The sequence below is a fragment of the Ambystoma mexicanum genome, chromosome 12 (assembly GCF_040938575.1).
Source record: "Ambystoma mexicanum isolate Mex_15411 chromosome 12, UKY_AmexF1_1, whole genome shotgun sequence".
In the NCBI taxonomy this organism is placed as follows: Eukaryota; Metazoa; Chordata; class Amphibia; order Caudata; family Ambystomatidae; genus Ambystoma; species Ambystoma mexicanum.
Genome location: NC_090936.1, coordinates 626,640,752 through 626,665,642, shown reverse-complemented (window position 1 = coordinate 626,665,642; position 24,891 = coordinate 626,640,752). Strand labels below are relative to the sequence as shown.

At 46.6% G+C, this 24,891-nt stretch overlaps 1 protein-coding gene across 3 annotated transcripts in view; it reads left to right on the top strand.

The window, feature by feature from the left end:
- The window catches only part of FAM3C (FAM3 metabolism regulating signaling molecule C), a 655,720-nt gene that overhangs the window by 387,675 nt on the left and 243,154 nt on the right, over positions 1-24,891 (top strand). For all 3 annotated transcript variants that reach the window (XM_069629081.1, XM_069629083.1, XM_069629082.1), the window contains exon 5: positions 6,419-6,542. In XM_069629081.1, coding sequence (XP_069485182.1) covers positions 6,419-6,542 — 124 coding nt within the window. The remainder of the gene's footprint in view (positions 1-6,418; positions 6,543-24,891) is intronic.

The window sequence follows — 24,891 nt, the reverse complement described above, 5'->3', positions numbered from 1 at the left end:
TATAGTGAGTGTGGCCATCTTAACAGGGCCATAAAGCAGCCGTCAAAGTAGTACATAATTCTGATTTTTTATTTTATAAAAAAAAAGTATGTGGAAAAGTAAATTCAGGTAGATTTGCTTGTGATGAGCTGTTTTAATCATGTATGCAATTATGAAATGAAATGGCCTCGGCAAAGCGTGCTGCTTCTGAGCAGAAGGCTTACCACTGAATTAACTGGCCAAAGGTGGATCAGGCTAGGAGTACACTGCAGGGCAGCTGGAGCACAGGTATCCGCAGTTCTTCTCGCTGCAGATGCGGTAAGAGAGGGACTTAAACAGGCCTTGAAGCAGGCCTTAGATTACAAGGTCTGTTGCTGTTCAACGACTTGCTAAAGAGGGCTGCTCAACATTTTATGAAAAGAATGGTCCCTGATGCTTCTAATTTTGTGGGGGATGTTCTTAATGAAAAGAAGAAGCCTATCAGCCAGGCCATTCCCTTGTTCCAGTCCATTAAAAAGAGCATCACTCCATCTCTTTCTACACCTTCACTCACAAGGGCAGTGAACCCAAGGGTAGAGAAAATATTCTAACCCTCGCCTTCTGACCAGCTATACATTAGGGGACATGTCAAACCTGACTCCCTGGTAGTCCCCACTACGAGAATGAGAGATGGTGTTCCATACACTTCCTCAGAGGCACCCACTAACAAAAAGTGTACATGCTTATACACTTAAGGTAAACGCATGACCACCCCAGGCACCTATGTGACCATGATTGCAAACGATAAAACACTGCTTGCAAGCTATACCACACAATGGGATGAAGTGCTCAAAACCCTGGACTCAGTGCCTGAACCTACTAGGTCACATCTGCTTACAATCTACACAGAGGGAAAGCAAGTGTTGCAAAATATTCGAAACACTATCCAGACTCAGCCGACACTTCAGGGAGAGTCATTGTTGAAGGAACCCTTCTAAAAAGACACTCATGGCCAGGGGTGTTGCTAGGTCTGGAAAAGATCCAGGGCTACGCTAATGTCGGGACTGTCAGAACTCTGGGCTAGCTAGCTTTTTGGTTGTAATACCTGAGTTTCTATCTGGGGCTACAACCAAAACACCTGGGGATATAGCCCCCTAAGCCCCCAACTAGCTCATGGCTACGTGATTCAGGGTACAAACCCAAACCTCAAGCGGTACTAACTAATCAACATGCCTATTGAAGATGCAGTCCTGTTTGGAAAGGCTCTTGATAAACAACTCGAAACCGGCAAAAAGGAACATGAGACTAGGACAAATTACCAATAAAACGTATGTCCCGAGGGGTGTCCTTAACACACAGATCACTTTTCGTAGCCAAGTGTTCTGTAGATCCAACCAGGATTTTAGGCATTTGGCTCCTCTTGTTACAGTCCCCAGTGAGAGAAACCAGAAGGTGTCTCACCCGCTAGTCTTCGGGGATCTGTCATCAAGGTGGCCAGGACACGGCCGTCGCTTTTGGATCCAGTTCCTGGGGATGGACCAGTGCGGGATCACCACCTGTGTGAGGGATCTTCGGGGAGTAGGCGTGGGCCACCTGATGGCGAGACACAATCACCCACTTCCCTGCAACACCTTTACCCCATCCTACCCATGGAAACTCTACCCCGCCCCCTCCCCTTTTCCTGCATGAACACTTTCACACGGACAGCCCGCTCTGTGAGAAAACGGACTCCTAGGCAAAGCACATGAAGGAACAGCAGTTTTAAGGGGACAGCCGAACAGGGGAAGAAAGACGGCAAACCACGAAGGGTGCACAAGGAGGGAGATACCCTTGACCTTTCAAGCAGAAAGCTGTTACTTTCTAGACACCTTTGGATTTCAGAGACAAGAAACCAGACTGAATAATCCTGTTTTGTGTTTCAGAGATACCCGGGTCCCTCCTGCACGGCTGGTCGTGTAGGAGAGAAGCAGCAGCCGCCGTGGTACTGTCCTTGAATCCAAGATCAAAGAAAGATTTACACAGCCGGTGAGCTGGGGAAACCGATCCAAGACCGGTCTGTGTTGAATGCAAGGTTGCAAGCAGCAACATTGTATGCAAAGATAAAGATTGCTGAACGCGTGTGATAAAAGACACGAGGACATTCTAATGGCTGATGGATGTTTGAACTGTAGCAAAGAAGATACAATATTCGTGACAGAGTGGTCCGGCAATGCGAGTGTGCTCAATCAAAGGTCTCTTTAACACATGTGGCCAAGAAGTGTCAGAAACTAAAGTAAAAGATAAAGAATAAGAATTTGTGTGAATCGAAGCGGTCCTGCGACTGTTTACGCAAAACCCATCGCACAGCCTTTGGTTTTTGATAACTACTGGTCTGATCCCGAACTAGAGCGATCCGTGGTCCAAGCCCGAACGAGGGAGTCCAATTGCAAAACTGTGAATGTGAAAATCCTGATAATAAAGGAACTTTGGTGTTTGGTCAGGCCCTCTGCAATAAGAGACTGTCATTGGGAGAGAGACTGTGGCAGAAGGTGCGAATACCTATGCTTTGAACTGTTTCCTTGTGGCCAAAAAGTGTGTGTGTGTGTGTGTGTGTGTGTGTGTGTGTAGCTTAAAAGTGCCGCCTTGTCCTGTGATGAACGCGGGGAAGGGAAGCAAACTGCTGAACTATCCTGGCATATCATTTCTTGAACACCTTTCTTTTGTCTACATGGTTGTCCCACACATTTTATATTTAGAAGTAAGGATTGGCAATAGGTTTATTAGTATAGGCCCTTTTATTTCAGAGACTCGACTAGGACTGCATTATTATTATTTGCTGGTCGTAGCTTGCTCCCATCCTTCGATTTAGGATTAGATAAGCGTTCAAGGGTGTTTATTGAACATATCAATGGGTGGTTGAACTGTTATCACTTGTCTGTCTTCACTGTTTGATACCATGCCTTCCTTACACCTGTCAGAATCGACCTTCTTTCAATCCAACCAGCAGAGGGGGTTTCGCCAAGGAAAAGGGCGAGGCAGGGTTGGCGCCTCTTGAGGCCCAGCAGCACCTGCCAACAAATGACAGGCTGGTTCACATTCCCTTTCATGCATCCCGTCGGGGGTTGCATAAAACATTTCACCTAGCAATGGGAGGGAATAAAGTTGGATCACAGTGTGCTTGCAACACTGGCAAAAGGGTATTCCTCAGAGTTCATCGAAACACCACGTCACCACCCTCCTCATGCAAGAAAGATACCTTCAGAAAATGTTCTCATCCTACAGGAGGAGATTCTAATACTACTGGAAAAAGAAGCAATAGAGCTTGTACCACCTCTGGAGGACTATCAAGGTTTATTCATTGTAATTCCTTGTTCCAAAGAAAAATCTAACAACGCACACGGTGCTAGACTTATGCCCTGCAAACACGCATGTCAAACCTCAAACATTCAGGATCACTATGATACAGGGGGTAATTCCCCTGCTAAAACAGAAGGATTACATGGCAACATCGGGAGTGAAAAATGCATACTTTAATATTTCAACGTTGCCAGTGCACAAAAAATACCTAACATGGGGGACACGCTACCAATTCAGAGTGCTACCATTCGGTATAGTCTCAGCAGCCAGGGTGTTTACAAAGGTCCTAGCTGTAGTGGCTGCTCACTTACAAAGGCAGTCCTATTCCAGTGTACCCTTACTTAGACGACTTGCTAATAACAGGAGACACTTCAAAGGTGTCTACAGAGCACACAGCGAACAGTCGACCTTCTGTTCCAATTAAGATTCTCCATAAATGAAAAGAAAGTCAATTCTAGTGCCCAGCCAAGTAAAACAATTTCTGGGAACACTAATCCAAATAAATGACTGACTAGCATTTCCCTCCAACGAGAGGGTCCAAAACATGCGGTTTCAAACAACTCAGTTTGTAGCCAGCCGGTCATCAAGTAACACTGCGAAAGGCAATGCACCTACTGGGAATGGGATCAGCGTGAAATGTTTGAATCAGAAATGACAGAGGGAGAAAAAAAGGAGCTATTTTTTAGAAAATAACTTTCGGTTTTGTCTCCCACGGAAATTTTGGGCAACCCGGTCCCCCACACCCTTACTTGCATTCTGGCGCAATCGGCCATCAACGCTGGCTCCCTTCACACACATGGTAGGGAACCGGCACCACGGGGTCCTTTACTTTTTTGTGTTGTTCGCTTGTGAGTGTTGATAAAGGCGAGTCTCCTTGATCGACATTTTTTTTAAATCAGTTTTTTTTTTCAACGCCCTTTTTGGCATTTTCTCCAATTTGTTTTTTTTTCTGTTTTCTTCAGATTTCCCAGGAATAATGGCTTCTTGCATTTGTCTAGTGCCACACACCCCAACTGCATATGCATCCTATGGAAGAGTGGTTAGCTAACTAATGGTTGCAAGCAAGCGGTATGCGGGACTATTTAGTGGTGGTTTCAGAACCTCTATCTAGTTCAATCATTGCATTGGTAGTCCAAGGACAACCTGTTAAAGGGAAAACCTTTCAACAACAGTTATCAAAGCCACTCTTACAACAGATACATCCTTAACATAGTGGGTGGCTCACTTTCTCCATCACACTGCACACAAAGTGTGGACAGAAGTATTAACCAAAAGCATATAAACCTTCTAGAACTGCTAGCAGTCTTCAAAGCACTTCAAGCATTCAAAGCACAGCTAATATACAAGACAGTCCTCATCTTGACAGACCACGTAACTGGAGGGATGGCCCTTTGTGGCAGGACTGTGGGTAAAAATGTGAAATGTAAAAACAAGGAGGACCTGCCACTTATAAATGTAACATACCATAGGTTGTGTATGTACTACTAGTCCAAAGAGTTGGCTGAAGTCAATCTAATCTGCCTATAGAACCCATCTGCAGTCCAATACTGTGTGTAGTTATAGAAACAATTAAGTGAACTACAACATATACTAGTCCAACAAGCCTTTTCAATTTGGCTGTGCCATAGACTTTATTCCTGTTTTTGATGGCAAAGGAGAAAACATGGTGCGAAGTCTACCATACACATACGCTTAGTATATGCTTTACTAAATATACTTACAAAAGCGCACAGAGTCAAGCTGCAACAATGTTAGACAGTGCATTATGTAAGTACTGCAGATTGCCTCGAGCAGTACTTGTGTGCATTGTTATGGAGACACAAATGTTGGTGAAACACAAAACAATACAAAGTGTATCTTAACATGATTAAGGATGGGAACAAAAGCATGATCTAACAATGCATCATCAACAAAATATTTGTATGTGTGTCGTCATTAATGACTTAACATAGGTCTAGCTTCAAGTCCTAGAAATACACACAAAGGTCTGGGGGTCCCTCGGCCAAGAACACTGCCAAATAACCACTCGGGAGGGTTTACAACCACAGTTTGTAGCTCACTCTACCTTTCACAATGGAGAAAGCGATACATTAGTTCACCCCATGGTGAGACAGCCCACCCACCATAACCTGAATGGTAAGTGCAGAAGTGACGTTATGCCCCATCCTGAACGAAGTTAGAACTAAAACAAACAAATCCGTAAACTAGTGGCAGTAATTTGATAGTAACATGAAGACTATTGACTATGTATTATAAAACGAATTCGAATTTGATTATAAATTACAATTCTTTAATAATGTGCTTTTATTTTGAATATCTGCTAAAAATCTTAGCAATGCTAGATTTCATGAAGTCGGAGTACCCACTCTGAGACAGTGCCAAAACATTTCTAAATTCTCTGTTGCAAAACAATATACAAATTGACTAAAATACTTGACCTTCAAGGTATGTGAACCATGGCAGCAAATTACCAGATGCTTCAAAGTTGCTTGTACATCCTTAAAACTGCTGTATTATGTCAGAAGATAACTTATTTCTTGGGCCTAAGATCTCAAGAGTCTAAAACAGAATATAATGAACTTGGTGTGTACTTTTTAACAGGGAAACTTTATTATGTAATTCGGGGCTGACTTTAATTTGGCTACTTTCTGCAGACATTCAGTGTAAAGCTTGTATATAATTATCTGATTTGAATTTCGAGATGCCAAACTTTGTTTTGTAGCCGTCAGATTCTTCGGAAAAACTTGATTTAGCTCTTTAAGAATTGTCTCACAGTGGTCAGCATAAATCATAATCGATGCACCATTTCTATTGATCATGGCTGACAAATCTTAATTGATGGTGTCTGTGGAGGGGATAGGATCTTATAATATGTCAACAAAGATCTCCAGGAAACTATAGCATGCAGCGAGAGCAGTTCCTGTGTAACATGAATGGTCAGAGAATCATTCATCTCATATTTTAGACCTGCTGTTAAGAGTTCATGCTTTTCAGTCATAACATTAAGGCTGTGATATTCAGATGTACCAACCGGCAGTGCGATTATTTTTGATTCAAATGTAATTGTTTCAAACAATGGACCTCATTATTGCTATCTTGTAATTCTAATTTTCATTTTCTTCAGTCACTAAGCCTCCAAGATATAAATGTGGGATCTCAAAAATTTGCCCTGAGAAACACTTTGCCTTTAAAATGGCAAGTGGAGCAGCCAATGTTGTCGGACCGAAAATTTGCGTCGAGGATGTTGTGTAAGTATGTTTGCCAGCAGTATTATTTGCAATGGGGTTTAGCATGCGTTTTGCTTAGACCAGTTCTTTTCTACAAGGGCAGTGAAATGTTTGTGATAATTACCATTATGTAAGTAATTAGTGAATAAGAGTTTTGCTTACTTTCAGGTATTCCGATGTCAGTTTTGGAGAATTCAGGAACATCTTAAAATTCTTACTTGGCCTCTATCGCGCAACTGTAGGTAGAATTTATCCAATGCTGTGCATTGATCTTCTCCTTGGTCCTTAAGGGAGAGTCTTCAGTCACTCATGTCAGTCATCTATGTCTTGGGCATTGTTTTAGCACCTCCAATTTCTAGAGATGTTCTTAAATATTCTGAGGTTTTCAGTTTGTGCGTTTTTGTTTCAGTTCTTTTGTAAGTTTGTCCTGTTATTGGTTGAATACAGATTGTTTTGGTAGATTTTCTTCTTGGCTCCAGGCTTTTGATAAAGCAAATTTGTGTGTTGAAGTCTGTTTGAGATGGATGAGTGCGACTGACATACACCACGAGTGTATGCTTTGCCTGCTCTTGAATCTTGAGCCTAGGCTCACCGAGACTTAGACTCTTCAAGCACCAGGGTATAATGACTGAGCCTTTGAAGTTGCTTGTAAAGTTATTATGACAGGCTTGCTGTCTACTCTCCTGTTGTGGCACTATGGTGAGAATGTTCCTGTGCTTACTAAAGGATTGTAGATAATCTTTATTAACCCTAGATGGAAAGCCGCAGAGCACTGTGCAATAAAGAGTGGAACATAGTTGGGAGAAGGGGAGGGTCCTTCTGTGGTCTTAAAGTAGGTTTTTTCTGATGTCTGTAGAAAAATCCCTTAAGGCTTCCAGAGTTTGACTTGTACAGGAAGGGTCTAAGAGAGTCAATAAAAGCTCCTCGTGAAAGAGCTTCACTGTTCATGACAGCTTTCCAAGTTTATATATAAATATTTGAATATCTATTGTATTTAGTACACATCTTTAATATACATTTTATTAAACTAGCTATACGAATAAGTGTTTTACCTACTATTCATCACAGAAGTGCATAAACTACTGCACACGCCAAGTATCTGATGATGGGTGAAACCAGTCTTATACTGCAATTATGATGAACCCTGGATGGTGTTGGAGAGTTGCCTAAGGGGCAGCAAGGTAACTTGTTAATCATTTATGCCTACAGGATACTGCAGACAAGCAAACTTCAGCCTTGGACACTGTTGTGGCGCGGGTGTTTGAGATGGGCACAATAAGTTAGGGCAAGATGTGCACAGGATGACAAGATCTCCAGAAACGGCGAGGATACCCAATATTTTTTTCAAAGCAGTGTAGTACATATGTGCAGCATATATCTAAATCATGTGTTTTTTTATTTTTTATTTATAAAGCAAAGTGTGTTATGGAGAGATTCAGCTGCCCAACCAAGTAGGTCTGTTGGGCTTGGAACCCCGATTCCCAGGCCTCAGATTCACTGATCCCATCTCCTTGCATGTATACCTTTCTAGTAAAAGAACCAGTGTTCACATTATTATCACTGATTGGACTATCTGAAAATATTATGCTGTGATGATGCAATGCATTAGCTTTCAAAGTCTTATACACTTCATTGGATCGTGGCCACACAGTGAAATGAGCAACAAAAGATGGTGCTCGACGTTTCTTTCACATAGAGAACACTATTTTTTTCACTTTAAACTCCTGGCTGGAGGAAAATTATGTAAGCCATTTGCAATGCTGGAAGTGCTGAGAATTGTTTTTAGCAGGCCGCAAATTAATCCTACATCACTATTGCACGTAATGTGTCCCCAAATATAAGTGCAAGGAGTCCTAAATGTGTGACTGCATAAGTACAACAAGTGTTCATGGTATTGTGGGGGAATCTTGAAGTATTCTATTTAAAGACATTTGGAAAGTAGCATGTGTTTTGAATTTACTTGGCACAGAGCCTTAAGTTGTTTTTAGTACGCTTAAAATTTCTATGCTGCAACCAATCTTCGGTTATTATGAATACACTATCTGCATCCCCCGACAATAAAATACCTGCCGTAATTACAATGTCCTATTCCTCTTAGAAGTGGTATATTTCATTCCTTCAGTGAGGGGTATATTTTTGAAGCGTCAGGGCTTTATAGCAAGACAACTGCATTTGTTTTCTGACTTGCATATGTGTAAAAAAGTAATTAAATAAAATAGTTGCACAGAGCAGCTCCACTCTCATACCCACTGGTTTACATGTGATACAAAGTGATCAATTCAAAACGGCTACCACATTTTAAAAGGTGGCATGTCTAATAACATACCAATGAGCTTCATGCTCGGTAATGTCTTTCTTGCATGCAAAGTGGCGGATGCAAACTGTGAAAGATGTTTGAATGGGGCAGTGCCCATTTTTATCTCAGTGTGCCAATCATTTGAGCTCGGACACCCAGGGATGCTGCTTTTGGTGATTTGTGTCCTCACCCATTGGGGTTGCTGAAGCCTAGTGCCCACAGCTGTTGGTTAGAGGTGGCCCTTGCAGTTTGTCTTCTGGCACTACTGTTGATGTAGTTGCACTGATAGCTGCAGGCACAAAGTTGGCAAAAGTTTAAATCAATCTTCAGCCCTCCATTTTTTTGGATGCACATCTTAAAGTGAGCTCCCACATTCTCCCGTGTGTCATGTATTTTGACTTTTCCACTTTGCATACAAATTAGTTAAGCCGATATCAAACACGAGGTGCCCTGAGAGAACATTAGACATTGCACCATTTAAAAGTTTTGAAAATGTTTGTTTTGATCCCATTCTATGCGAGCACTATTCATCAATAACTGCAGTAAACTCACTAAAGAGCCCTGGCACTGACTGCTTAAACGTACCTCTGAGTTGATGCTTTAGCTTCGACGCAGTAGTCCAATCGAACATTAAGATTAATTGGTCATTGCAATCAAAGCGGATAATCACATGGATGTGGCTGCCATGGAGATGCAAACATTTTTATGTAAACTGAAGGCTTTTTGCGACAATGAAATATGACGCATACCTACAAAGAAATTAAGACACAGAGGTAAATGCAAAAGGCACACCCTACTTTCAAACTGTGCCTTTGAAACGTACACTTCAGTATTGCCATACTAAACGTGAATTTTCTTTATGCTAATGAGTTACACCTTTTAAAACTTTGTGCTTAGTTTTGTAGACATACTAAGGTGTTGAATGTGTGCCTGCTGGAAATTGAATTTGTAGCACTGCTAGCATTGCACATTTTTTTATTGTTCCTTTTTAGATTCTTCATCATTTAAAAAGTGCAGTACATCGAAATTCACCAACCCAAACCTCCATTCAAGACAATCAGTTGTACCAACCCTCACAATCCCCTCCCTCCCCCTTTCCCCAGATTGCAGGTGCTGCATATTACAACAAAAAGGCAGTGAAATAGGCTAGCAATCTTATATATATTTATGAGGCTTGTGGAATCTGATTGGATCACATGCTGTGCGTAGGCCGACATCTAGTGGAAGCTGCAGAGTATTAGTTGTTTTCAAAATTCGAAAAGGGACATGGACAGGGCATGCCAGTAATACTATCCCTGGTGTGATGTCCATTGTACCCATGGTGCTTCACGCGTTGCGGTCCCTCAGATGTTTTTTTCCGCCATCGTAGACCGACGCACAATGGCAGAGTTCCTCTTTCGGCATATTGCCATTGATTATAATAATTAGAGCTAGATCTCTCTTCTGATCCTTTATTCACCGACTATCGAGATCATCTTCGACAATGGTGATGGAAGACGATCGTCAAAGGAGATCCTTTCGACGATCCGTTCCGTTCGGCCCAGGAAGGCTGCACCGTGCTTCGGCCCACACAGTAGGGAGAGAGGGGGCAGGTCATTGCGAGTATTTTCCCCTTTTGCTACATCACACTCGCCTAGCTGCTATTACATGTTATCATGGATAAGACCTCTTTTAAGTTCTGCCCAAGTTGCAGGAAAAATTTCCCATGGGTTTACAAGAACCTGGTGTGCAATCTCTGCCTCCCATGAGATCACGTCGAGGCAAAGTGTCGACGAGCCTGTAGGCTCTTCAAACCAAAGATGTTGATGGACCGTATGACGAAACGCCAGGCCCAGCACGTCATGCAGGCCAAAGCCACCATGGACGTGGAAGGGACCTTAACCGATGGTAGCAACGCGTCATTTCGGATGGTGAAGGAAGACGCTAGTTTCCCAAGCGCTCACAACCCCTACCTCCACCAAACACACAACCCAGGGCCGAGACAGCGCTTTTGTGAACTACGGTTCCACTCACGACATCTAGGGAGAGGTTCATAAGTTCACTATCCTCTGGGCATTCGTGACCCCGATCGCCACATGACAGGCCCCGGCTGTCGAAAGACAGCACAGACGTTGTGCATAAATCTGCACCCAAATGTCGCACATCGGCTGACGAGACGTTGGGCCACTCCACGACTGAGGTTCGATGGTCTTTATCGAAATCGGGTAAGGCCTCAGTGCAGTCGGGACTTGCCCCGAAAGGGCTTAGGAAGAAAGAGTCAAACGCTCTTCCAAGATGCTTCATAAAGATGGGTCACTCTGCCCAGCCTCACAAGGTTTCCCAGCCTCGCAAGGCTTCCAACACTCACAAGGGTTCTCAACCTCATGGGAAAGATTCCTTACCTGACTTAGGTACTCCTCCTGAAAAGGACTATTTAGTAGGCACTGTAACCCCTCAGGCTTCCACACTAGGCCGTATGTCCATCTCAAGCTCAGCCCAATGGACATGTGAAGACATAGATAGGGTCATGAGGAGGATGAACTTTATTGGCAATTATTTTGAGAAAACCCCTGAAGCTTTCCAAAACACTCCTCCTACTACAGCTTCTTCTGGCTCTCAAGTCATTGCAAATGTCCCTACTAGTCAACCCCCCCCATCTAAAAAGTCTCATCCGGACGCCCTGGATATTTCACCACAGGTTGATTCTCCCTACGTAGTTCTTTGACACAGACTATTATGATGATGATGATGAAGCTGTAGATACTTATACAGCTCAAGACGGCACAGAAGGCGGCTATGGTGACGAAGAGACAGAGATGTACACTATAGCCTCTCCCGTCAACCAAGACCATCCAGTGGCTGATTCGCCTATTGACAACCAGCCCCTTCTGAATGACATGTTCATTAAGGCGGCTGAGCACGTTCAGATCTGAACACAAGAGACTCAGCAGTACAAGGGTTTTGTTGAGGATATCCTGGGGGATAAGAAATCAGTTACATAGTTTATTCCAATCCTACAATCGGTCCAGAGAAGGATCCAACTTTCTCTGGAAATGCCAAATGAAACACGTGCGGTTAACACACGCATAGAGAAGCTTGTCTTCCCAGCACCCATGGACCCCCCCTCTATGTCAAGGGACAGCTTAAACCTGACTCGCACATGGTCACAACCGCAAGAAAGAGAGCGGGTATTCCACTAGCTTCCTCTGAGGCGACACATGACAGGGAAAGTAAACCCCTATGCACCATGGGCAGGAAGGTAGCCTCTTCTGCGGCCTTTCGGGCTAGAATAGCTAACAATACGACTCTCTTAGCTATCTATAATTGTCATAAATGGGACGAGGTGTCTGCGCTACTATCGTCAGTCCCAGAACCCTTAAAGACTCAATTGGCCCAGGTAGCAGCAGATGGCAGAGCTGTCTCGAGATGCATCCTCAAGAACAATTTGGACGCCGCAGACAATGCGGGAAGAATAATTGCAGAAGGCATGACTATTAAGCGCCATGCTTGGCTCTGCCAATCTGGCTTTAAGCAGGAGACACCGCAACACTGCTAAACATGCCTATCGAGCCAACGTCCTCTTTGGAAAGGCAGTCGATGATGCTCTAAAGTCTGCAAAGAACGAATACGATACTCTGAAGTCTTTGGGACAGTTTACAGAGGAACCCTCAGGCCAAAGAGGGAATACTCATTTTCAATTCCCAAAGGGGTTCAGGGAATGTTCAAAACCAAGGGTAATCATGGCGTAACAATTGGGGCCAATCCTCATAGCGTTACCCAAGACAACAGCGCCGTTCTCACGGCCGGGGGAGGTCCTCCACCACTAGAGGTGGAACAACACCTCCTAAACAGTGACATTCCGCTTCAGGTGCCCTCCCATGCCTAGTAGGAGGGCACACTTTAAATTTCACCCAAGCATGGGAGAGGGAATACCTCAGACAATGGGTGATAAGCACTGTGAGGGCGGGTACTGTGCGGAAACTAATCCAGCAACCCCAGAACCACCCCCTGCACCAGAAGAAAAAGTCAGAGGAAGAACAACGCATCCTTTTCGAGGAAATCGTAACGCTGCTCCTAAAAGACTGCATAGAAGTCATCCCGGCGAACCAGGTAAACAAGGGTATTTATTCAATGTACTTCCTTGTGCCAAAGAAAGATCTAACAATGCGCCCAGTATTAAACCTATGCCCTGCAAACAAATCTGCCGAGCCACAAAAATTTTGCATGACCATCTACAAGAAGTAATCCCTCTGCTAAAGCGGGGGGGGGGCTACATGACAACTATGGCTAAGAAAGATGCTTATTTTTATATATGAATGTTACCAGCGCACAGAAACTTATTGCGTTTCAAGATGGTGAACCAATACCACCAATTCAAGGTGCTACCCTTCAGTATAGCATCTGCTCCAAGGGTATTCACCAGGGTACTGGCGGTGGTGGCAGCACATCTGCGCAGGGAGGCAATCCCAGTGTACCACTACCTGGACAACTGGCTGATCACAGGGGAGTCACTGCTAATTTGTAGGCAAAACACTCAATAGAACCATAAACTTTCTTTTCCAATTGGTTTTCTCAATAAACGAGAAAAAATCAAGCCCGGTGCCAAGCACAACGAAACAGTTCCTAGGAGCTCTCAAAAACACAGAAGAACATTTAGTCTTTCCATCAAAGGAAAGAGTTCAGAACCATGTTCAGAGCAATGTTCTACATCAACAAGCAGGGGGGCACACATTCTCCAAATCGGTCTACGCTAGCACAGAAAATAGGGAAATGGACACTCTGACCGATGTTCCTGTCTTCCCAACACGTTCCAGGGGAACTGACTCACTAGCGGACTCGCTCAGGAAAGATCCCCTACCAGAAGAACACGGGTTGCAACTAGACACAAACGTCATAGACCACATCTTCTCACAATGGGGTTACCCCACACTAGTCTTGTTCACTAAAAGAGAAAACGAGCAATGCCTGGGTTCCCCAACCAGACTCCAGGGGAACACCCTATGGATGACCTGGTCAGGGAAATCTGCTTACGCTCCCCCCCCCCCCACCCCAACTCCTCTAATGAAAAGAGTGGTGAACGAGATTCACGAGGAACAAATGAGGCTCATCCAAGTTGCTCCTATGTGGGCGAGACAACCATGGTATCCACATCTGCACAAACTGGCGAAGTGCAATCCTATCAACTCCCGTGCCAGATCAACTTACTCACCAACACTGGGGAATAACGGTACACCCTGAACCTTATTCGATGAATTTGACAGCATGGCTCCTGAAGTCAGAGTTTGGGCATCTAAACCTACAACAGAGGTGTATGGACATCCTCAGGGAGGCTCGTAAACCAAACACCAGACACTGTTATTTTCGACAAGTGGAGGAGGTTTGTAATTTGGTGCAAGTCTAATCAAATAAACCCTGTAGAATGTACTCCATCCCACATTCTTCATTTTATGCTCCACTTGTTAGACTCTGGGTTAGTATTCAACTCTATAAAGGTTCACCTGGCGGCTTTATCAGTTTACACCACCTCTCAGAGTAAAGTATTGTAGTGGAAAGTCCCCGCCATCAAAGCATTCATGGAGGGAGCAAAGAGGCTCCACCCTCCAATTTCAAACCCACCGCCAGGCTGGGATCTAAATGTAGTTCTTGCAAAGCTCGTGGGACCTCCCTTTGAGCCTATTATAAAGCAAGAAACACCTTACCTATAAAACTGCCTTCTTAGTGGCTATCGCTTCCACAAGGAGAGTCAGTGTGTTAGACCAGAAACGTAATCCTATAGTCGAATGATAGGTATAATATGTTGGCCTGAAACCAATCGCATCTTATGACAAACATCACGATGAAAGAATCGCCAATGTAACCAAAGGGCGTCCATTTTGTATAATGTCAGCCATTTGCTTTTTTCCTTTCTGTCAAAACGCTTTGCAAATGTATTCTATGCTTCGAACTCGCACACAGTGCGAGGCCACGGCCTGAATGCTGAAATACTAACACAGACAGGAATGTCAAACTTTGCAGAAATACATTGTTTTTCTCTCACTAAGATCTTGAAGGCGAGCAGAAGCTGCATCTAATCAGCAGACCAGGTGCCGGGTTGTCTTGCAAACGCTGTAGTAAAAGGCAGTTAAAACCTGAATTCTATTCTTCTAGCGGTGCTCCTTCGCAGAGAATGCTATTTTCTGCTTCAGAACTATCTGACCCTTAGCTCATGACCCAAGTCACACAGATAACATAGTAAGGAATGTTTCCCTGCTAAGAACATGATATCCTTGCTGAGCCAGAAGCTACATGTTCCCCCATAACAGAAACTATCTCTGCTTCCTTTGCTAAAATAACTGTGTAGGCTGAATGAAGACTTGTCAGACCGTGTCATAATTGTCATAACTGTATAATTGTCAACCACTGAACCCTAGCCTGAATGACATGAATATGGGCGGATCAAATTGCCTTCACACAGGTTATGTATATTGTATATATATTGCTGCTTGAGTGCTGTTTGCTCTCTCTCGCATCTCAGTGTTTGGGAACACACGTTGTGAGGCGTTGAGACCCAGTCGGCTGACTGAGAATACTTTGAAATAAACCAGACTTGTTTGGAAAACGAACCTCGTGTCCGACGTGTCACTTTAGTATATGGTTATTGCATATGCAGTATTTATGGCCTAGCAAGTGAACTTACAGCATTGTCAGTGCAGGACCCTTTCTTTGTCATCCACAAGGACAAATTGGTTTTGTGAACAAATCCTAGGTTTTCACCTAAATTCATCTCCATATTTCACGTAAACCAATCCATTGAGCTACCGGCCTTCTTTCAGAACCCATCCAGCTAAGCTGAGAAAAAACTCCATACACTAGATGTAAGGTAGGCGGACCTTTACTATGTAAACAAGACCAGACCTCTCAGAAAAACAGACAGAGGAGACGACCCCATTTCCAAAAATGCCATCTCCAGATGGGAAAGGCAGATGCATACAGCTCTGTTACTCATTATCAAGCAAGACACTGCCTTTCACACTAAGAGCTCACTCCACAAGGGGTACAGGAGCTACTTTGGCCTTTATCGCAAATGTCTTGCTGGATACCATTTGCAAAGCAGCAACATGGAGCTCTGTGCACACTTTCACTTGGCACTTCTTCGACACTCATTCTAAAGCAGATACACAGGTGGGACAAGCGGTTCTAAAACATCTATTTGCCGCTGAACCTTCTCACAACACACCACCTTCTCCTAACACTGCTTGCTAATCTATGCATAGCATGTGATCAAAGCAGATTCCACAAGCCTCAGAATGGATACATTACTCGCCATAATCTTGTGTCTGATGCTTGTATCTGCAGATACAAGCATCAGAAATAAGATTACGGTGAGTAATGTATCATATATCTCAAAAACATTGTTAAAGGGATGTTATGTTTAAGTTGCACTAGCAAAAACCTATGAAATTCAATGGAAAAAGGTTGTTACAGGGATGTTATGGTTAGAGATAAAACAGAAAAAACTCAGAAATTGAACAGTTATGGTAAGCTAAGCAACCATAACTCGTGCCACCAGTGTTTACTGCAAGGACTAACACCCATGACATCAAAGATGCCATCACAAATCTCATTCATGACATCACTGATGGCATCACATTGTGACTCCCTCTGTTTTGTTCACTACCGTAAGTAGGCCCGGTGCTTTTCTTCACTAACAGTCAGGAACAAACAATTCAAAAGGTTCTACATTTGTGTACGGCACCCTCCTCCTATGGTCTTGCACTACTTTCCTTACGGTTCACTCACATCATATGATACATATAGGGGAAGAGGAGAGCGTAAAACACAGCACTGGTTTCTGTGAATGAAGATAATCAGTTAATACTGCTTATTTTGAGCTTACTTTAATTCCCTTGTATATGGTCATGTTTGTATGCATTGTGGTGTCTTTATGGTTTCTGTGCATTAGTGCAATTATGTAGTTATAAAGGCAATGGTAGCTACTTAAATGTTTCACAGTACCCGACACTCTAAAACAAATGCATTAATGATTTCACTATTTAACATGGAAAGATTTTGAAGGTTACTTTCATGAGGCACGGTGCAGACAGTGGCTACGTTTGCACATGAGTTTTTTCATGTACAGTGAAGGTGTGTAATACAATGGTGCGTATAGCAATGCATTCCTCCATGACCTACTTATCTCATGATAGTTCTTCCAATAATCGTTGATAGTTTTCTGCCACCATTACAATAACAATGCTTTGTGGAGGCATCCTCTAAAACTACATGCACATGTGATGTCATCAGTGATGTCGTCATGAATGAGATTTGTGATGGCATCTTTGATATCATGGGTGTTGGTCCTTGCAGTGCACACTGGTGGCACAAGTTATGGTTGCTTAGCTTACCATAACTGTCAAATTATTTTTCTTTTCGGTTTTACCTGTAACCATAACATCCCTGTAACGTTTTTCCATTGAATTTCATAGGTTTTTGCTAGTGCAACTTAACATTAACGTCCCTTTAACAATGTTTTTGTTAGTGAATTTCATAGGTTTTTAGTAGGGCACTGTAAGCCGAACGTTGGTTTGGTACGGCAAAATAACCATAACGTCCCGTTAACAACGGTTTGTTACCGATTCCTTGGCTGCCCTCATAATAAACGTGTGGAAAGGGCAAATTGTCTTGTGTATGTATCCATTTGCGCTACAACTTACTTTTCCGAATAGTGTTGGTGTATCGTAGCAATTACAAATGTACATAGTAAATGTTTAGTGTGTCAGTAGGCTCTCTTTTTGTGTTAACAGTGCATGGTAAATCTGTACCGCACACTACTGGCCGAGATGACAACAGATGAGCAATATGGATGTTTCCTAGGGAGACAGAAACTAGTTGGCGTATGTGCAATCACACTGCAAGTATACGTAGGACTCCATTAGTGACCGCATGTCTGCATCTTCAAATGCACTTTTAAGTAGTTGTGGAAGCGCACGTGTTTCCCTTCCACACCTAGACCCATGCATAGGTCATCCACTGATGCTGGTAACACTACCCCTGTCGCCAGCCCTACGGATTCATGCAGTAGGCTACCGCATTTAAAGTACTGCTGCTGATTTCGTGGGTGGTTCTGCAAACTTACCAATGTGTGGCTAAAGCACTTCTAACTGTATAACAGCCACTGGTAAACAAGGAACAGCAACCTGCAGTGTTATGTGGACGTGTTAAATGTTGCATTACTTTGATTTCTCCAGCATGGGGTCTGGCATGGATTCACATGCTCATGAATATTCCCCATCGTCAGGCTGGGAATACTTGGTAAAGAAAAAATCAGTATCAGTTTTGTTTCTGATCTGTCTTTCTTAGTAGTAACCAATCACTGGTCTCTGGGTCATACTGCCCCCAGCCAATGACTGCCCTCTCCCTAAGCCCCGCCCCTGGCAGTCATCCTCAGAGTTTTACTGCACGTTCAAGTGTTTGGAGCCCTCGTGCTATAGCTCTTGAGCTTTTTTGCGTTTTTGTGCTTTTTCAAAGAGTTTTCTCATTTTTCGGTTAAATCGAGCCTCAAGCTCACCGTTTCTTCTTCCGATCAACGGGGACCCGTTTCGGAATTTTCTATGCCCCTCAAGGGTGAAATTTCCGTTGAGCTATGCTTCTTGGAGGATTCCAGAAGTTCTGAAGCCTACCTCGTGGACATGGCCCAGGAGAAAGGAAGCTTGACACCCGGCAAGCTGTTCAGGAACTGCTCTGGATGCAAGCTACAGAACCTGTTCAAGGAGGACTAGCACTCGAGGTGCCTCTACTGCCTTCACGAGGACAAAAAGCACCTAGAGAAGGACTGTGTGTTTTGCGTGAACATGTCGGAACGGACCATGAGGGATCGTCGGACCCGTCTCGCCAACTGCCTGGAAGGCAAGAGCCCAGCAGGTGAGAAGAAGTCCGAGCGGTCTTCTAAGTCCTGTGAGGGCACCCCGGTGACGGGGGCCCAACAGAAGGCAAAGCACTGCGAGTCCGCAGGCACCGGGAGCGCCGAACGGTCGGGCTCCTTGGCTGCCAGGCAGGGCGCACCTTCACCGACGCCATCAATCATGAGCCAATGCTCTGGCTCGGGGAAGAGAAAATCCGAGAACCCGGCTAAGCTTCTGGAGAGGCCCCAGTCGATCTTGACGGAACTTGCCGAAGGGGAGCGAGGCAGTGACCCTCCCCCTAAGATGAAGGCCTCAAGCGCGCCCACGGTGGTGAAGGCCTTGATTCACCCGGCCAAGGCAGTGGCCATTACGGACACAGTCTCCGAGGAAGAGCTAGTCGAAGAGGGACTAGACAAGAATTTGGAAGAGGTCCGTTCCCACAGGAGGGATCCTGACGAGGGGGACGACGAGAGCGAGGGTGGCGACAACGAGGCTCCCGTGGAGGAGGAGCAACCGTCGCGCCCGTCGCAGCCCGAGCCAGAGGACAACTCGGTGGCCCTTTTGACAGCAATCCAAGCCTTATGCACGGAAATAAAGACAAGATTGCCCCTACCCCCGACGGACAACCCGACTGAGCCGGGTCCGTTGTGAAGCCCTCCAGGCAAGAGGAGGATTATTCATCCAACCCCACCTTTTCAGCCCTCACGGCGCTCTCAGCCTTTGTCTCCTTCCCCGATCCCGAGGGATGACACAGGAACAGATACGGCCACGACGGGGACGGATGATGATGGCGGTGACGACGGGACTGACCTCCCTTTGCCAATTCCTCGGGCATCCCCGCCTGACGAAATCGGCTAGTTTCACGCCATGATTGCCAGGGCGTCCGAGCTTTTCCAGCTCTGCCCCGAAGAGAAGGAAGGCTTCCTCTACCAATGGCGCGAGGCCAAGAGGGAGACGGTCCTCGCTGTGACGTTGCTGGATGACATATGGGACGAGAGACTTGCTCTCCTGAAGAACCCATCCACGACACCTGCCAAGAGGGACCAGTACGAGAACAAGTACCGGGTCCCCGACGCCGCCCCTTTGTGCCTTAGAGTGCAACTGACCCCAGATTCGGTCGTCTAGGCAGCGGCCAAGAAGAAAGCGGGGGGCATTGGCTTTGACTTCTACTTCCCCGCCGGATGGCGAGGGAAAGAAACTAGATACGACGAGTCATCTCTTCTGCGGCAATGACAATGAAGGCGGCCAACGCTCTAGCGATTGTGGCCCGCTACGACAGGGAGTTATGGTACAAGATCGCCCCCCTGTTGGACTTCCTCCCGGACGACAAGAGGACACAGGCTCTGGCGATCCTGCAGGAGAGTGAGGTGGAATCAGACCACGCGATAACGGTGGCCACGGACATTGCCGACACCGGTTTCCGCCAATTGGGCAACAGCGTTTTACTGCGACGGTGGAGGTGGCTCAAGGCAAAGGACTTCCGCCAAGACGTACAAGCCAAGGTTTTGGTCTTGCCCTTCGACGGGAACAACCTGTTTGGGAAGACGGTGGATGAGTCCCTTCAGGCCACCAAGACCGACACGGAGACGGCTCAGGCCTTGGGAGCTCTGCAGCAACAACGGCCACCCTTTCGGAACTCCGGAGGCAAGCAAGGTGCTTCCAAGGGATTCGGCGGCAGCTCCTCGACGTACCGTCAAGCGGCCCGTTCCTCGTCGCAAGAAGCCGACAGGGGACGAGGCAAGTCAGGTGGATCTCGCCATCGTCGCCAAGGCGGCAAGACGGCTGCCAAGCAAGACTGAACTGGCTGTTGCATCGGTGGGAGGACGGCTGACTAGGTTCATCAGCGTGTGGGAGTCCATCTCCACCGACCGTTGGGTGCTAGATGCCCTGGCCCAGGGGCACACACACTCAAATTTCTAAAGAAGTGCCCCCGCATTCCTCCCGTGGCTGGGAAGGAGAACCACGTCCCTCAACTGCTGTTGGAGGTAAAGGCGATGCTCAAAAAGGGTGCCATCGAGCTCGTCCCAAAGAGGCTCCGGAGTATACTCAAGATACTTCCTCATCAGAAAGAAGACAGGCGGATGACGTCCCTCCTGGACCTGCGTCGATTAAACAAGTACATCAAGGCATAGAAGTTCTGGATGGTCACCCTCCAGCACGTGCTGGGACAGCTGGAGGAAGGCGACTTCCTATCGTCGTTAGATTTGGAGGATGCGTACTTTCACATCCCCATTCTAAAAGGACACCGCAAGTCCCTCAGGTTCGTGGTCCAAGGACGGCACTACCAGTTCAAAGCCCTCCCATTCGGATTGAAGTCGGCGCCCAGGGTGTTCACCAAGTGCCTCGCACCGGTGTTGACGCGGCTGCGCCTAGAGGGGATCCACGTCTACCCCTACTTGGACGATTGGCTCATTCGGGCAAGAACAAGGGATCTCACCATCGAACACACAACAAAGACCGTCCAGCTGCTCACGGACCAGGGATTCTCCATCAACTTCCCCAAATCCCACCTGGTCCCGTCGCAGGTCGCACGGTTTCTGGGAGCGACGCTCGATACAGTTGCGCGACTAGCTTCGCCGTTGGAGGAAAGGACAAAGGCCATCCTGGGCAAGGTGCAGCATCTGCCGGCCACGGACGTGGCCAGCGTGAGGTCCATCAAGTCCCTTCTCGGGATGATGTCCTCATGCATATATCTAGTGCGCCTGTGCAGGCTTTGGATGCATCCTCTACAGGAGTTCCTCGACGCCTGTTGGATGCAATCGACTGGCAGTTTCGAAGACACGATCTCTCTCAACGAGACATTCCGCCAGGCGATCGGGTGGTGAGGCACCCGCGAGCATCTTGCGGCGGGCACAGACTTTCAGACCCCAGCTCACCAGGTGACGGTGACCACGGATGCCTCCCTGGAGGGGTGGGGGAGTGCACACGGGAGATCTACACACGGGAGGCTTTTGGCTCCCGGAGGAGAAGCACATCAACATCCTGGAGCTCCGAGCGGTCTGCTGGGCCCTCAGGTCTTTTCTGCCGTCCCTCAAGGGCAAGGTGGTGAGGATCTTCACCGACAACACCACCACGATGTTCTACACCCGGAAGCAGGGAGGAACCAGATCTCCAACCCTATCCAAGGAAGCACAGGACCTGTGGCATTGTGCCTTTGCCCAGGGGATGTTTCTGTTGCCCTTTCATCTGGCAGGGATAAAGAACACCATCGCCGACTCACTCAGCAGAGAACTGAGCTCGTGCCATGAGTGGGAACTACGCCGGGATCAAGTGCATCAACTCTTCCGGCGATGGGGCAAGCCCCAAGTCGACCTGTTCGCGACAGCGACGAACTCCAAGTGCCAGAGGTTCGCCAGACGTTCCCCCAGCCGAAGAGCATGGGCGATGCTTTCTCGTTACCCCTGGGACGGCATGTTCCTGTATGCGTTCCCGCTGTTGCTGCTCAGGATCAACCAACTCAAGAGGTCCTGGTGCAGGATGATCCTCGTCGCACTGAGGTGGCCGGGACAGATCTGGTTCCCGGACCTTCTGGACTTGTCAGCGTCCTCACCAGTCAAACTGTTGACGGACGCAGATCTTCTCTCCAGAGAAGGAGGCGCCATTCTTCATCACGACCCGGAGTCGCTGCACTTACAGGCCTGGCTCCTGCAGCACTAGAGTTTGTAGGGTACGATATCCTGGCTGACTGCAGAGAGGTTCTTGCAAAGGTCAGGGCGTCCTCAACACGCAAGTGCTACGGACACAAGTGGAAGAGGTTCTCTGTCTGGTGCCATGCACAGAATATTAACCCTCTACGGATTACAGCCCCTCAAGTGCTACTGTACTTACTGTCGCTGGCCAAAGCTGGACTAGCTCACGCCTCCATCAAGATGCATCTGGCAGCGATTTCCCGATACACCAGAACTGCAGGACGGTCGTCCCTGTGGTCTCATCGCCTGGTGAAGGAGTTTATGAAAGGACTGTTCAGATCCTTCCCGCCGGTGAAGGTTCCAGCCCTGGCGTGGCAGCACAACGTGGTGCTGACCAGACTCATGGGCCCGCCATTCGAGCCTTTGCATTCGGCTCCGTTGAACTTTCTGTCGTGGAAGACAGCGTTCCTTGTGGCCATCACCTCTGCACGACGCGTGGGAGAGATTCAGGCCCTTTCCTGCATGCCTCTGTACTTGACTTTCCACGAGACGAGGGTGGTGCTGAGGACGCACCCCTCCGTCATGCCCAAGGTGCCGTCGGACTTCCATCTCAACGAGCCCTGGGTGTTACCAGTCTTTTTCCCCTCGCCTTCGTCGCCGGCCGAGAGGACTTTGCACTCGCTGGATATAGCTAGAGCGCTGAAGTTCTACGTGGACCGAAGAGTTTTCGGAAGACATCACATCTGTTTGTGAACTTTGGACCTGTGAACCAAGGAAAGGCTCTCTTGAAGGCTTCCATTTCCAGATGGCTCTTCGGCTGCATCATGCACTGTCACCGGTTGGCAAACCAACCGTTGCCTGGCCGTCCGAGAGCCCATTCGACCAGAGCGATCGCTGCTACCACAGCGTTCTTGTCTGGTGTGCCCCTGCTGGACATCTGCAGGTGTGCTACGTGGAGGTAGACGCACACCTTCACGAGATTCTACTGAGTCGACCGGGATTCCAGGGAGGAGTCAAGAGTCGGCCAGGCATTGCTGGGCAACCTGTTTGCCTGAAGGTGGGCCTGGTGAGGAGGTAAGAGTGTTTAATGTTGAGCCTTTGCCCCCTCCCGTGGTTGTGCATGTGTGTACTGCTATGTATTCTTATATTCATGAGCACGTGAATCCATGCCAGACCCCATGCTTGAGAAGAAACAAGTTACTTACCTGTCACTGTTGTTCTCCAGCATGGGTCTGGCATGGATTCACATGCGAACCCTCCCTCCCTACCCCTCTACGGCTCTTCATTTGGTCATACTGCCACTTTACGTGCTACCAAATCTGAGGATGACTGCCAATGGCGGCGCTCAGGTAGAGGGCATTCATTGGCTGGGGGCAGTATGACCCAGAGACCAGTGATTGGCTACTACTAAGAAAGACAGATCAGAAACGAAACTGATATTGATTTTTTTCTTTACCGAGGATTCCCAGCCTGACGACGGGGAATATTCATGAGCATGTGAATCCATGCCAGACCCATGCTGGAGAACAACAGTTACAGGTAAGTAACTTGTTCCTTATCTGCTGCTTGCCTTTCTATGACCCGCGAAACAGATAAATACACTGTGTAGCAGTCTGTCCGTACACACCACACCCACAAACTTTATTACACAATCCCATAGCCTCTGCAGGCCCATTTCTATGGTCGTCATCTGCAAAAAGGGACGTATATGACACGTGACGCCCTGCAACTATCGCGATATTCGCAGACTTTTTGTGCTGTGCGCGCGCGGTAGTGGGGGGAATAACTTTCAACCAGGGGAGCGGACGTCCTTAGTTGTGGTGGCTCTTTAAAAGAACATTTGTGTTTTTCTTTTTCCTTTTTTTAAATGTGCTTCCCTAGAAAAACTATTTTTGCGGTTTTCATACGTAAATGTGTTTTCAACGCAAACTCACATTCTTACAATAGGGTCTTGAGTGCAGAGTGTAGATTGTGAACATTTTGTTGCCACTGGTCGACAGACCTGCTATTTGCCTTGAAAAGGTGTATGTATCGCGAACCAATGTTCTCATTCTCACAGGAGAACATCCCAGCAGCACTCAAGAAGTCACACATGCTTCTATTGGTGAGATCCCTTCCAACCTCTAGCTGGCGACAGGAATCATTGGAATACTTCCATGCTATTCTCAGGGGTATACATGAGAAAAGCACCTTGGCAGCAGGAAAAATGCGCTGTACGGCTTTCATCATAATCTTCAGTTGACGGTACACACTGGAACAAGGCATGTAACCCACGGCTCCAAAGTGCACGATCACAACATGTACAGTTGGCGAAGAGGCCACACGTCAACATTCTACAAGCAGTCCGCTGAAACAGCACGCTACCACACTACACCACAAAGTGTCCACTCCCTCCAAACTGAAATTGCCAGATAAGTCTTCCTGGAGGGAATACACGCACAGATCTTCCATCAAGGCATCACCCACAATGAAAATGGTGCGTCTTGCCATGTTTGCCAGCCACAGTACACAAAGTAATGGAAAAGTGAATGCTGCCCTTTCCTGTGACGCACACCCAGAGCACCTGATTGGCCAAAGGCCATAGT